At 39.9% G+C, this 14,943-nt stretch overlaps 3 protein-coding genes across 4 annotated transcripts in view; 1 reads left to right on the top strand and 2 right to left on the bottom strand.

Moving 5' to 3' along the window:
• Nucleotides 1-764: 764 nt before the first annotated feature.
• On the bottom strand, nt 765-3,167 carry vkorc1 (vitamin K epoxide reductase complex, subunit 1). Its single transcript, XM_015021286.1, has 3 exons — nt 2,865-3,167; nt 1,163-1,272; nt 765-1,028 (listed from the first exon to the last, which is right to left on the bottom strand). The coding sequence occupies exons 1-3, from the start codon at nt 3,044-3,046 to the stop codon at nt 817-819; spliced, it is 504 nt and encodes a 167-aa protein (XP_014876772.1). The 5' UTR covers nt 3,047-3,167; the 3' UTR covers nt 765-816.
• Nucleotides 3,168-4,093: 926 nt separating this feature from the next.
• mapk7 (mitogen-activated protein kinase 7) lies at nt 4,094-12,526 on the top strand. Of its 2 annotated transcripts, none has more exons than XM_015021283.1 (7): nt 4,094-4,207; nt 5,459-5,739; nt 5,836-6,001; nt 6,719-8,172; nt 8,951-10,002; nt 10,084-10,214; nt 12,163-12,526. In XM_015021283.1, exons 2-7 carry the CDS (start codon nt 5,475-5,477, stop codon nt 12,308-12,310), a joined length of 3,216 nt encoding a protein of 1,071 aa, XP_014876769.1. In that variant the 5' UTR covers nt 4,094-4,207; nt 5,459-5,474; the 3' UTR covers nt 12,311-12,526. The 2 variants fall into 2 exon arrangements, with proteins under 2 accessions (XP_014876769.1, XP_014876770.1); XM_015021284.1 differs by having other exon boundaries at nt 10,088-10,214; nt 12,163-12,308.
• Nucleotides 12,527-13,309: 783 nt separating this feature from the next.
• The window catches only part of LOC106939034 (serine protease 33-like), a 7,783-nt gene continuing 6,149 nt past the window's right edge, over nt 13,310-14,943 (bottom strand). The window contains exon 6 of the mRNA XM_015021292.1: nt 13,310-13,783. Coding sequence (XP_014876778.1) covers nt 13,529-13,783 — 255 coding nt within the window. The 3' untranslated portion in view covers nt 13,310-13,528. The remainder of the gene's footprint in view (nt 13,784-14,943) is intronic.

Below are 14,943 nucleotides of genomic sequence, written 5' to 3'. Positions count from 1 at the left end.
ACGACTCTGAACCAAAAACGGTTTGTCTCCACCTGCTGGTAAAACTGAGTAATTACACCAAGAATCCTATGCTTCTTTATAAGATTAAAATCATTTCAAACCATAAAATGCTTATAAAAACATGTGAAATATCACAAATAGAAAAATATTAAACCTAGGTATATTTTTTATTTTTTGTTCATTACTAAAATTGTTAGAATATATATAAAAAAACGAACTAGTTTGACGTAAGAAAAAAAATGTTAAGGTCTGCAAGAAAACAAAACCTGCTTTTGGGACTCTGAACCAAAAACTATTTGTTTCCACCTGCTGGTAAAACTGAGTAATTACACCAAGAATCCTATGCTTCCTTATAAATTTAAAATAATTTCAAACCAGTGTTTAGAAGAACCTGTAAAGGGTTTCATGAATGGAAAAACAGAATAAATGAATACGTATTTTATTTAACATTTATTACAAAAATTATCAGGATAAATAATCTGAACTAGTTTGGCCTAAAACAAATGGAAATTCCAGCAGATCGTATTTCTCAGCCAGGAAAACAAAACCTGCTTTTGTGACTCTGAACCAAAAACTAATTTGTCTCCCTCTGCTGGTAAAACTGAGTAATTACATAAAGCATCCTATGCGTCTTTATAAGTTTGAAATAATTTAATAAAGTGTTTAAAAAATGTGGAAAGTGTATCAAATAAAAAAAAACAATATAATACATAAAAATATGTTTTATTTAATGTTTATTACTAAAATTATCAGAACATATAAAACACAGAACCAGTTTATGTTAAAACAAATATTGCGCTCGACAGGTAGCATTTCCTATCCAGTCTTTTTCTTCATTCCTTCGATTGCTTTCCGTCTCTTCAGGTTGGTGTAGAGCAGCGCGAAATTGATGACATAGGTTGAGACACACACCATGCAGAAATCTCCCAGAACAAAGGCGAGAATAGATGCGAGATAAAGTGAGCCGGCTACAGAGAGCCAGGAGCAGATGACCAAGGCCAGGGCCGCTTTTTTAGACAGAGACAATCCTGCAGTAAAGAAAAATGAGTTTATATGCAGAAATCAACCCCTATAATTTCAAACGCAGGCTGAGCTATAATAAACATAACGGTTAGCGTAAAATCCCTGCTCTGTAATTTGCAGAGGACAATGGTGGACCTACCAAGGCCCATCTGCAGAGTGTAAAACAGGATGCCGAGGACGCTGTTGGGCTGGTTCAGAACGCTGTCTTTGGCCACAAAGAACTGGACCAAACCAAAACCACGTCCCCATCTGCCAAAAAAAAAAAAAAAGGAAAAAAAGGCAGTAACATCAACTAAATGCATTCTGAAATGCTAGTTAAAAAACTGCTGTGTGACAGAAATATTGGTGCTCTTTCCTGTGTTTTGTCACATTAGTCAGAAATCACAATGCCTTGTTCTGGTGTAATGGTTAGGTGGAAGGAAGAAAAAAAAATCATCATTTAATCATAGTGAATCATCAACTAATCAGCTAGTCGCTAACTGGAGTACAGACTCAATAAAAGCCAATTAGCTGCAAGAACAACACAGTCGGAGCAGTAATTAAGCCAAACCGTACAAAAATACATACGTTTTAATTTAATAAAGAAAAAAAGTACCTTTGTGTATAAATATTTTATACCCAAAGCTCCTGAAGTGGCAGTTTTAGCTTCACTTAGTTCAAGTTCTGTAAAAAAATTAAGCTGCAGTATGTAACTTTTATTAAAAAAAACATTTTTTTCTTTTTACATATTTATTGAAACTGTCACAGTTTGTTATGAGACAATAATGCTCCTCTGCCTTCTCCCAATGCTAACTAAAAACAACCAATCAGAGCCAGGAGGCAGGACTTAGCGCTGTCAATCATAATCTGGTGTGGCCCATGTTGTGAATGCTCAATCTAGTTAGCATGACCATCAATAATGTCAGATAAAAGGTTTTCTTGTAAAGGTAAGTTGATTCTCTGCTGTAAGCACAATTAACAGCAAGTATATGAGATTGATTGACAGCGCCAAGACCCTCCTCCTGGCTCTGATTGGTTGTTTTTGGTCAAGCGTGCCACATTTCATCAGAGGGCAGTAGTAGCTTAGGAGATGGTGCTGTCACATGTTTGGCCAGTTTATTTAAGAATGAGGACAAAGATTTGCACAGTTGGAAGTTTTGTATTAATATTATTATTTAGTTTTGAATTTTAAACACTATACAAAGACTTGAGACTGAGGAGGTTCACCTCTCAGCAGGACACCCACCCTAAACAAACAGCCAGAGCTGCAGTGGAGTGGTTAAAATCCAACTGTACTATTGTGTTGTAACGGCCCAGTCAAAGTCCTGACACTCTATTTTTAATATGGTTTGCAAAGCAGAATAAGCACAGCTGGTAGAAACAAACCCCAAAAGTTTAACAGCTATAATGTCAGGAAAAGATGGTTGTAAAACGTATTTAATCAAGGCGGACTGAATGCAAGTGTATGCCACACTTTTAAGATTTTAATTTATTATAAACATGCAAAAACAGAGTATAATTTCACTTACATTTCACAAATACAAACTTATTTTTCTTTTGGGGATAATATAAAATCCCCAAAAGAAAGAAAACGTATGTATTTGGTTGTTAATACTTATTCAATAATCAGCTATGCAGTTCATACACAGAAGAACGTTCACTTTGTGGGTTAAAAAGCACAAAATTCCCAAAGGAATTTCAAAAATTCAACACGTGGCAATAAAAAGGGGCTTAAATGTCTTTAAATATGTAGACACAATCCACTCTGAGCCACAGTTATGTAAATCTACATGGTTTACCTGCTTCATGGATTCTGTAGGTATGATTTAAAAAAAAACAAAAGGTGTGAATGAAATTCATACCTGGAGGTAAAAACCTTGGAGCAGCTCACAGACTCCCCCAGGTCACACATCGCCCTGTACTCTGGGTCTCTCTCTCGGGAAAGCTCCACATGAAGAGCATAAACAGACAAGACCAAACCCAGAAGACCCAAAACGATGCGCGCCGTCGGCTCCCACCGCGGCAGCCCCTGAGCCGCAGCCATGTGGAAAACCTCACGGAAACAGTAAATATATAAACTATAAATCGACTCTAATAGTTTCAGATTTCTTTCTAATCCAACCGAAGTCCGTTTAGAGTGGGCGACGTGTTAAAAATCACATCCTCACTTCTGATTGGCTGGCTTCATTTGTGTCCCTGCCTTCCATTGGTCGGTCGGATCCAAACGTTGACTCGGCCAAAAATGCTTTTATTTTTCATTACATAATATAAAATTAATCCATTACAGCTTACTTTTATTACTGTTATAGCTATTTTTATATATATATCTAACAGTGGGTGGAGCAATTTTAAACTATTTTGTTGAATTGAAAACCAATAGATTTTTTTGTTTGTCTTTTGTGCAAAAACAATAAAAAGTTTGTTAATCTGGTGTAAGGGAATAGGTTTTCACTGGAATTTAATTAAGGTGTAGCTCTAAATTAGCTAATATATAGTCTAAGAAGATTATTTAAACATTTTAATGTAAATACGATTAATTTAAGTGACCTTTCATTCACACTTTTTATGCTTAATATGTGGACATTTTGTAAACAGCTCACACAGAGTGGTGTATCCTTTTTTTAGAGAATATAATTGATCCCAAAACTTCAGAAATTATGTATTTATTCTATTAAGGCAAAAGTTAGAATAAATCAGTCTTGAACTTGACCTAACTTGAGCTTGAAATCAGACCAGCTGATTTCTATCATTAAAATATTTAATGTTTTGTTTATTACTGAGCAAGTAAAAGCTTTCTTTCTTTCTTTCTTTCTTTCTTTCTTTCTTTCTTTCTTTCTTTCTTTCTTTCTTTCTTTCTCTCTTTCTTTCTTTCTTTCTTTCTAAAAATATATACCATTACTTCATAATTGCCCATATTTTTCTGCAACTTTCGTAAAATGTGGAAAACGACGTCACCTCACATGAATAAATAAACAAAACCACACAGACTCCATTCTATTTGGCATGAAGCCCCGCCTCAAAGTGCGTACTGTGCACCTATTGGACGATGGTGCCTCCCTCCCTTCGTCTAATTGGCTGGCCACATGACACTCAAAACAAATCCGGAAGTGGACGAGGAAGCGGCTGACAAAACAAGTGAATTATCGCGCTCGTTCGGTATTAAAACTGGAGTTATGGATGGTGTGGTTTCGCTCACAAGCTGAAAGTATGTTAATATTTTTTGATTCGCATTCATTTGCAGATTTGTTTGGTTGTATAACTGAGAAGGTGCAGGTTTAACGGTACGTAGGAAGCCAGAGCTCCAGGTAACGTTAACAAGCCGACGCCCCTGCGTCAAGAAGTGAGAAAGGTTGCTCTTTTGTCACCCTTGACCAAAATAAACTAGCGTGCCTCTCTCTTCAGCTATAAAATGGGGTCTGTTTTAGACATTTGACTGAGATCTAGAGTCTTCCTTTCATTTAGTCAATCCAGGCCTCCACTTGTTTAATTTAAGGCAGCGTTTGCCTTATTCTGTTAATTTTATACCTCTATTTTGAATCTTAAGAAATATTATCTGTCTGACTCTGTTGTCTATCATTGAGGAGAAAACGGAGATAATTCTAGCATTGATTAAGTCAGTGTTGAATTTTGTATAATGTAGGTTTTGTGCACCATTCATAAGCACCTGCTTCCAGTTTCTCTCAGTTAATTAATAAGTAATCCCATTCAGTAATCTCACTATATGTCAATATATTAAACTTCTTCACACGGTTGTTTCACCATACATTTTTTTTCATTCGGAACACTAAAATGTAGTTATGAAAGGTTATATCACGTTTATTGGACTCGCTTGTAAAGGTTTCTAAATAGGTTGGACACAGAAACAGTTTAGTTTCATTGAAATCTCACGCTGAAAAGTTGAGAAAAATCCAACCTCTTATTTGAGTGAAAAAAGTCAATTTCAATAAATTATTTTAATATACATCACTGTGTGATGTGTGATTTTCCACTTCCCTGCAGGTGTTCAAAATCTATAAAATGTATTCACCATGTTGGAAGTTTTACCCTTTTATTGCTTTTACAAATCAATCATGTCCAGTAAAATTTGGCCTTATTTCATTCACTATGAGTCTGTCAGACACTGTAAAGGTCCTGGATATTTATGCAATCATTTGTCTTACGTTAAATAATTTTTATCTGTCATTATTTTTCTTAGAAATAAATTTTGGTTGATCATGATTGATTTGTAAAAGCAATAAAAGGGTAAAACATCCAATGGGGTGACTGCGTTTTAGAAGCACTGTAAATATGATGTGACGGAGCGCTGTGCATCTTTGTGGTCCATAAAAATCTTCTAAAAGTAACAAATAACTGCAGATACAGGTAATATTTGACCAGAGGTGGACAAAGAAAAAAAAAGGCAAAAGGAACGTTTTTAAAATCAATAAGGAACATTGTTTCTTATTTTTTTGTTTAGGTCTCATTACAGCAACATGTCGACTAAAGAGGGTGGAGGTGCCAAAGTTTTGGCCTCTCCTGAAAAAATGGCCACAGATAAAGGCAGACAGAACCAGAACCAGCGTGGAGTTGAGGTGATACCAGGCAACACAGACACCAGCATAGCGGCAAAAAACTTGGCCCTGCTTAAAGCACACTCTCTGGACGTAAAGTTTGACGTCGGAGAAGAGTATGATGTCATCGAAACTATCGGCACCGGGGCGTACGGTGTCGTTTCATCTGCCAGAAGAAGGGACAACGGTACATCTCTTGATGTGTTTAATTGTGAATAATTTCACTTAGTTGAAATTACTCTCTGATCTTTTCCACTCTGTTCTTTATTTTTACTTTTTGTAGGCCAGCAGGTGGCAATAAAGAAGATCTCCAATGCTTTTGAGGTGGTGACAAACGCCAAGCGAACACTGAGAGAGCTGAAGATCTTAAAACACTTCAAACATGACAACATCATCGCCATCAAAGACATCCTGCAGCCGAACCTTCCTCACTCTGCCTTCAAGTCTGTGTATGTAATTATTTTCTCAAAATGCAATTTCTTTTTAATCATATACATAACGTGTAACCTTTCATAGATAGGACTAGACCAGGGGTGTCAAACTCCAGTCCTCAAGGGCCTCTGTCCTGCAACTTTTAGATGTGCCTCTGCTGCACCACACCTGAAAAGAATAATTAGGTCATTAGCAAGGCTCAGGAGAACCGATCTACACAGGGAGGAGGTAATTAAGCCATTTCATTCCACTGGTTTTTACCTGTGGCACATCTAAACACTGCAGGACCGCGGCCCTTGAGGACTGGAGTTTGACACCCCTGGACTAGACGTTAGGGGATAGAGGATGTTTTCTTTATCGTTTTACTTTTTTCTAATTGTTTTCTCAAAATAACAACTTCATTTTCTAACGGTCTGTTTTCAGGTAATGAGTTAGTTTTCTGTTTACTGCATATACTTTTTCCAGATGGTTTTCTCAAGGTGATGAGTTAATTTCTCAATGGTTTTCTCAAAATAAAGAGTTGACTGGTGTGTGTATTAAATGCGTGCATTTGAAGGACGGAATCAGGTTTCCCATCTCGTGATCTTGAACAAACAAACTTTGTTTTCTCAAGATTAACTCATCTAAAAGAACAGTACATGCAGAAAATGTCCGCTCTCGGCTTCTGTAAAGGACAGCCCATGACTCGAGTTGCCATTCCTATTTATCTCTGTGCTGCTGTCCTGTGTTTGCAGATATGTTGTGTTGGACCTCATGGAGAGCGACCTGCACCAGATCATCCACTCTGCCCAGACTCTCACCCCTGAACACACGCGCTACTTTCTCTACCAGCTCCTCCGTGGCCTTAAGTACGTGCACTCTGCCAACGTCATCCACCGTGACCTCAAACCCTCCAACCTGCTGGTGAACGAGAGCTGTGAACTGAAAATAGGGGACTTTGGCATGGCGCGGGGTCTGAGCTGCCACCCGGAGGAGTCTTACTGCTTTATGACGGAGTACGTGGCGACCCGGTGGTACCGCGCTCCAGAGCTCCTGCTGTCTCTCAATCACTACAGTTTGGCCATTGACATGTGGTCTGTGGGCTGCATCTTTGCTGAGATGATGGGGCGCAAGCAGCTTTTCCCTGGGAAGAACTACGTGCACCAGCTGCAGCTCATCTTGAGCGTGTTGGGCACTCCCCCTGAGGGTTTGATTGGATCTATCAGGGCTGATAGGGTCCGCTCCTACGTTCAGAGTCTCCCATCCCGAACACCCGTTCCTTTGGCCAAGCTGTACCCGCAAGCTGAAGCCTCGGCTTTGGACCTCCTACAGGCCATGCTGCAGTTTGATCCTCGGGAACGCATCAGCGTGACGGAGGCGCTGGCGCATCCTTACGTGTCCAAGTACCACGACCCAGACGATGAGCCAACGTGCGTGCCAGCTTTTGACTTTGAGTTTGACAAGCTTCCGATGAACAAAGAGCAAATTAAAGAGGCTATTCTGATGGAGATTCAAGACTTTCACAAAAAGAAACTGAGTTCTCGTCCAAGGCTGCAGTTCAGGCCTTTGCCGAGGGTCGAACCTGCGGCGCAAAGAAGTAGCCAGCCAGCAAACGCTGACCTGACCAAGAAATCGATGGTCGCCATTCCACACCACCTTGAGGCAAAACAGATTCAGCAACAGAAAATGACAGAAGCAAACTCCCAGAAGCAACAAAACAACCCACCAGCAGATGTGAACCCAGCATTCCCAAACCAGGTGCCCCACCATCTACCCCTCCTCAGCAAACATGTAGGCGCTCCAGTCGACGTGGACATGCCTAGTGCCAACTCCGACAGCGGACAGCCAGAGACGATCGACCTCACCACACCAGTGTCCACTCAGGATGCTCCGTCAGAAACGATGAGAGACGGAGAAGGACAGGAGGGAATCCCAGCCATCCAGAGCCAGCCCATGGAGCCCAACGCCGTTCCCTCAACACAAGCACAGACCATGACCGCCCTGCCAACCAGCGTGCCTTCCCTGTCTCTGTCGGCAGCACAGGTCCAGTCTCTCTCTCAGTCTCTTTCACACTCGCTGTCCAAGAATGCGAGGCCTCCGCCGCGTGCCGCAGAGGGAACGAGGAAGGAAGGCGCCATTTCTGAAGACACCAAAAATGCCCTGAAAGCAGCTCTGTTAAAATCAGCTCTAAGAAATAAAGCCAGAGGCAGTAAGTGTGTCAAATTAATCTACAGTACTCTGAGGAAGTATTCCTACACTTTAAACTTTTAGACATTTTGTCATGTTAGAACCAGAAATTATTACATATTTTATTGGGATTTTACGTGATACACCAACTAGGGCTAAATCAATTAATTCAGTGAATTGCATCATAAATTAAAATTCCATTTGCATCATTTATTGATTCCCTTTTTTCACCTTTTCTACCAGAAATGGATGACAAAAGTCTTCAGTCTTCACTGCAAAAACACACAATCTTACCAAGTCTAGTTTCTAGTGCAAATATCCGAGTGAACTTGAATTAAGACAAAACTAATTTAAAAGTATCTATTCAGCAAGATATAGCAGCTTATTTTGAGTCAACAATTCAATAACATTGGTGAAAAAGTTCTTGTTCCATTGGCAGATAAATTTACTTATAAAAGATAATTTCTCCTTGTCAAGTGAAATAATCTGCTTTTTCGAAATTGTTGACTTACAACAAGCTACTATATCTTGCTGGAAAAATACTTTTAATAAATTAGTTTTGTCTTATTTCAAGTGTAATAAAATACTTTCACTATAAAGTTTTTGGTGCTTTGGTCTCAACTATCCCAACTTTGTTTACAGAGACTTCATAGTTCTTTTGTTTTTTCTGTTGTTTTGTTTATTTATTTTAGATTCTTCCAGTTTCGGTGTTGAATGTTCATTAGAATACAACAAACTCTAATGACTAAGAGCAACATTCCTAAGTTTAAACTGAACTGAACTTAAGTTCCTTCTTGCAGACGGAGGCGGCTCTGGGTTGGGCATTGATGGAGGCGCAGGAGGAGGGAGCGTCTCGTCTGTGGTGTCTTCTGTTCCCGAGTCGCGGCGGCCCGTCACGGCCCAGGAACGTCAGCGAGAGAGAGAGGAGAAAAGAAGGAAGAGGCAGGAACGAGCACGAGAGAGGGAGAGAAAAATGAAGGAGAAGGAAAGAAAGGAGAAGAAACTGGGCGACTCGCTGGGCGGCGTCCTGCTGAGCGACAATGACAAAAGCCTCTTGCAGCGCTGGACGAAGATGATCGACAGCTGCAGCGACAAATCCCAAACTGCTAGTAACGACGGGAAAACTAAGGATTGTAACCTGAATTCCCAAAGAATCAGCGAGAACAATAAAACCAACATGGAGGCGAGGAAAAGTCAGCCTCATGAGCAGCTAGTTTCTCAAGTAAAACCGAACCAGCAGGGGCTGTTTCCGCCTCCAGCCACCACCCAGCAGCTCACTCTGCCTTTCTCCGTGAGCCAGAGGAAGCCTCCAGGAGACGCTGTACGCGGCGGCATCGACATGATGGCCGTCACTGGTGGATATGTGAAAAACGACACACTCCAGCCGCACGCCGAGGGCAATGGGGAAACTGAATTCGCCGGTGTGGGGAACTGGAGCGGCCAGCAGCTGGAAACGAGGCCAACGCAGCAGCCGAACAGGACGCCGCAACCGGCGTCCAGCTTCCTGCAGAGCCGGCCGCCACCCGACCCCAAACCTCAGCCGCACCTGCTCCCCCTCGAGAGCTTTCTGCCCAAAGCTCCTCCGGTAGCCATCAGAGAGACAAATGGCAGCGTGGATGTCAGAGGTCAGAGTAACCTCAACCCGTTGACTGCGAGTCCCGGACTCATGGAGAAGCTTTGCTCTTCTCTGGGTGAGAAATCAGCAGCACAGAGTATAAACCATCTCTGTGGGACTTCAGCGGTTCCTCCCTCCCAGCCACACCCCAGCTTAGGATTCACAGACACGGGGCAACAAGGGCCCTCTGTTGCCCCTGACATCCATACGGTAACGCTGCAGCTGTCAAAGTCACAGGTGAGCAGTTTTCTTCCTGGTTACACCAGGTTTTAGTTTTTATGAAGGGCTCATAATTTGTAATAATTCTCCCTCTGCCAGGTAGAGGACCCGTTGCCCCCCATGTTCTCTGTTACCCCAAAGGGCAGCGGGGCAGGGTACGGGGTGGGCTTCGATCTGGATGACCTTTTCAACCAGTCTATGGCGGAGCTGCAGCACGGTGACCGGGACAGGTGAGTCCAGGACAGGCCTTAGTTTTTCTGTCTAGTAAGGATTATTAAAACCTGGGATTGTTTTACATCACCTTCGTTTTACCACTTAAAGGAGATGTATTATGTAAACTTGACATTTTCAGGTTTACATTATGTTATAATGTCATAATGTCATTCCCTCATCAAAAACATGCTTTGATTCTTTCATTCATGTTTGAGAAATCATTTAATCTCCATGGCAACCACTCAGCTGTGCAAAACATCAGGGTGGACATAGCTCCGCCTTCAAGACGTAGCTCCAGTTTCCAAGCCTCTGAGCTCCTGCTTCACGAAGCACCCCTCCCCCACTCTGCTCCTTCAAACTAGCCAGCAGCAATTAGCAAACACCCGATGGAGCTGCGCATCTGCTGAGCTTATTATGAGCTCCTTCTCAGTGCAATGCTGCTAAAAAGGGTTAACAGAGGAGCATGTCTGCTAGAACTGTGTCCAGTTTCCATGATAATCAGCAGTTTCTAAATCTGCACCACAGCATCAGGATGTGGATTTGCAACAGAGCAGCTGATTAGTATCAGTTGTGTCCAAACGTTGCTGTTGTGGTTAAAAACAAAAACACAGCAGTTTTTCTTGTGAGCGTTTATGCTCACAATAGCATAAATGTAAATAATCACCCCTTTTATTTAAACATTGGCAAAAATGCAGTTGTGTCAATAACGAGCTCCAATGAAAACCAAAATATTTCATATTTTTAAATGTTTAAATAACCAAAAACTGTAAAACTAAAGAAAGTAGAGCAGTGGATGGAAAAACAAGTAGATCACAGTTAAATGATGGTGACCTGACACAAGGACCAAACAGATGTACTGTGAATTTTAATAAAAAGCTTCATTTCAGATTAAACATTATAACTGTATGAAGGTTTACTGCAACCAGTCTCTTTAAAGCAGCATCTTAACCTTTTGACATGAGGGCCAAAAACATCACAGTGAAAGAAGTAAAAAAAAAAAATAATAGTTTAAAATACATTTCTTATTCCTTTATTTTTATTCGCGTAATAAAAAAAACATACAAAATGTTATGGAGACAAACAAAGTAGAACTTTTTCAAAAAGAGAAGAAGTCAGTCCAGATCCAGAACAGATGATTGTGTTAGAGAGGATTAGTTTACAGTCCTGCTAAAGTAGTTACAGCAACTGCTACAGCGTTGCTGTAACTACCGTTGTCATAGCAACAGCAGCAGGATGTGGTTGTTTCAAACTGCTGGCTGCATTGACAAACTTCCTAAAATATCTGAATCTGAGTAAAAGTTACTGGATGTTTGTTCCATTTATGACAGAATTCAAAAGAAGAAACTTTATTTTTTTGTCAGAGAAAATGTTTCCCTAAAAGACGACGTTCAGTCAGGACAATTAAATTATAGTTTATGTATGGCGAAGTGAAATTAAATGTTTTAACTCTTGTCACTGAAGTATCTTTAAAGAGTTGTTGTGGACAGGAAGGATCTCCAGCATCCGTCTTGCAATGAATCTGAAAAGGCCTTTGACCGAAGACACTTAAAAACCCTTATCTGCTAATCCACCTCATTTGCTTTTGATGCTCTTCTTTAAATCTGTGGTCAGAGGACAGATTTTGGGTTTTAAAGGGAAACAAATCATATCAAATCTACAAAACAGAGCCACTAGATTAGATTAAGTTTTACTCTCTTGGTCCAACATTGTTTTTGTTCTCCCAGGTTGGTAAACTCTACAGACCAGTTAGCTGAACTATGTGCAAACAGCATGGCTCCTCGTTTGCCCATAGTAGATGATTAAACAATCTCATACTTATAAGCAACACATTAAGCTTTAAAATGGTTAATTCAGTGGATATTACCAACACGTCTAGTGTTGATGATCTGTAATACATGTAAAACACCTCTTTAAATAAAAAACCCTATTTAAATATTGACTTTTTGCATTTTTTTTCCCCATCAGCTTCGACTCGGCGCCTCTGTCTGCCTCCCTGTTATCTGATTGGAGCGAGGTCCACCGCATGACGCCGGCTGACCTCGAGTCGCTGCAGCAGGAGCTGCAGCTCGGCTCACCCATGATCCTCTCTGATACCATCCCCCATGATGCCTGACTTGACCTCCCTCCTCAAACACACTTGCATTTGTGTTTTAACCACCAACTTGGGCAACATGCATCAAGTCCATAAGGTTTCCTTCCATAGGCAACGTGTAGAGCATTTCTTAAATCATGCAGCTCTTTCTGTAACAAAGACATTTCGGCACCACCTGTCGGCTGCCGCTAGGTGCTACATGAGTTTTATAAATAAAATTTGATGATTTTGCATGAAGAAAATCTGTTATTTCCACTATGGATGAACAATAAATCAATAATGTATATAGCTGATCAATATCAATAGATAATACATCTGATTAAAATATTCAATTTCACTGAACTCCGATCCAGAACCGCACAGCATTCTGGGTAATTTAGGCAGAGGAAATGCTTTAGCTGTTCAACCTGATGGCCAGCTAGCAAATCACTAACTGGTTACCTAGCAACTCACTTTGGTTACCTAGCAACAACCAGTTAAGTAACTGGCACAGCAGCAGTTTAAGGTTTTACCACTCTGCCTCATAACTCCTTAAAAATAAAACATTAAGTGAAAACAGGACAGTGACAAAAATGTCACCAGTTTGGTAGAGTTTCAGATATTTAAAAGAAACTAATTATTGCACTGCAAAAATAAAATCTTGTCGAGTATTTTTGGTCTAGTTTCTAGTGCAAATATCTTAGTACACCTGAAACTTAAAAGTAACTTTTAAGCAAGATGTTTTAAGTAAATAATTCCTTAATACTGATGAAAAAGTTCTAGTTCTACTGGCAGATAAACTGACCAGAACGTTTTCATCAATGTTAAGGAATTACTTAAAACAAAGCTCTATATCTCACTAAAATGTTGTATAGTTTTGTCTTATTTCAAGATATTTTCACTAGAAACTACACCAAAAACACTACAACCTTGATTTTGCAGACCTATTTGAAATGCTTATTATAAGTCTTCAGTCATAATGTCCAGCTTTAATTTCCATTCTGAGCTAAAAAAAAACAAAAAACAGAAGAGTCAAACATCTTAATCAAACTTTTTCTTTAATTCGAAATTAAACTTCTCATTTGTATTTAAAATCAAATAAATTTTCATTAAAAACAAGAACGGGTTACAAAGTTCCATATGGCTTAGTGTGCAGACAGGATAAAAGAATTACAAATTTGATTAAAACTATCAGAAACAATTTAACTCCTTCATTCATAGTGGGTTTCTTGTTCCAACTCTTAAATATAAAAAACTGTTTTATCTCCAAGTCAGCATCAGGAAGATAGACAGACAGCTGGCCAGCACAACAACACAGCCACACACACTCCGATGCGCTCCTCCGTACAGCTGGACCTCTGCTACTGTGGAGCGGATGAAGTCGGAGTAGCTGGTCAGCCTGGTGTAAACACCCGGCCTGTTCTGCTTCGCACAACCAAGTCCAAAGCTCACCACTCCCGCCTGCACCCAGGTGCCATTCACCATGCTGCAGACCAGCGGCCCCCCTGAGTCGCCCTGAAGAGATGAAGAGTTATTCAGATTGCAGTGTGATGTAATGTGTGCAAGATGCTGCCCTCTGCTGGACGAGGTCTGTCACAATAGTTTCCTAGGTGATAAATTGTTCCAGAAGTTATGATGATAAATTAATAATATTGCTGTTTAGGGACCATTTTTAAGTGACATAATGGAAATGGAAAAATAATAATGCAAGAGCAGATTCTACAAGATCAGTAAACTTTAAATCCTAATGAACATTTAACACTGAAACTTGAAGGCATTTTAAATAAATAAAGAACACAAAATAATTTTTAAGCCTTCGTAAACAAAATTGTCCTTCAAAAAAACAAAAAAACAAAATTTGTTGTGTTTGGTGAATTGAAGACTTCTCTCTTTTTGGTAGAAAGAGAAAAAAGAAACAAATCATGTCAATGGAAATTATTCAGTTTTAATTTTATTATGCGATAATTTATTGATGGAGGGCAAAATTGCTTTCTTGCAATGGCTGCCATTGGTTTTAGCTGTCCAGTTGTCAAAATGAAGGACTAAATCTTAAATGTAAACCTGATGTATAAAAGAAAAACAAACAGAGCTTTGCTACCGATTGGCATCACTACAGCTAGATAAGGTCAGTAAAAAGTTTTTAAAAAAAACAATAATGAGAGGGAAGTAGGTCAGTTATGCTAGCTTGACTATGACAACCTTCATGCAGATGTGCTGTGGAATTTGGTGTTTAGGTTCAGTTAAATTATTAAAAGACGAAAAAATAAGGCGACACGCACAGACTGACACATCATCAGTGTTTAAATTAGCTGAACACCTGCTCTACTGCAAAACAAACATAAAACAGATTGAATTTCTGTTCTTTGTGTGGGAAATGTTGGCGTGTTTTGGTGTCAAATTCTGATACGTTAGCACCATTGTTGTAAGTCAGTTGCTATGGCAACACACAGCAGACCCAGAGTGAGTTGTTCTTCGATAGTTTTTTCTGTGTTTTGTTTTTTTTTGCCATGGCGGTTTCACACGGCACTAAATTAATACCCGCACCTCCAGGTTTCATTTTGTTCAGAGTGGTTCTACCACAACAGCACAGCTGTGGATAGCATGTAAAAAAAAAAAAAAAAAAAAAAAAAATTTTTTCCCTTTTTTGGTTTTGGCCCCGGGGGAAAATTCCAAAA

Source organism: Poecilia latipinna, unplaced genomic scaffold (genome assembly GCF_001443285.1).
Source record: "Poecilia latipinna isolate Pla-1442-1.1 unplaced genomic scaffold, P_latipinna-1.0 Scaffold2754, whole genome shotgun sequence".
In the NCBI taxonomy this organism is placed as follows: domain Eukaryota; kingdom Metazoa; phylum Chordata; class Actinopteri; order Cyprinodontiformes; family Poeciliidae; genus Poecilia; species Poecilia latipinna.
This window is presented reverse-complemented; position numbering and strand designations above follow the sequence as displayed.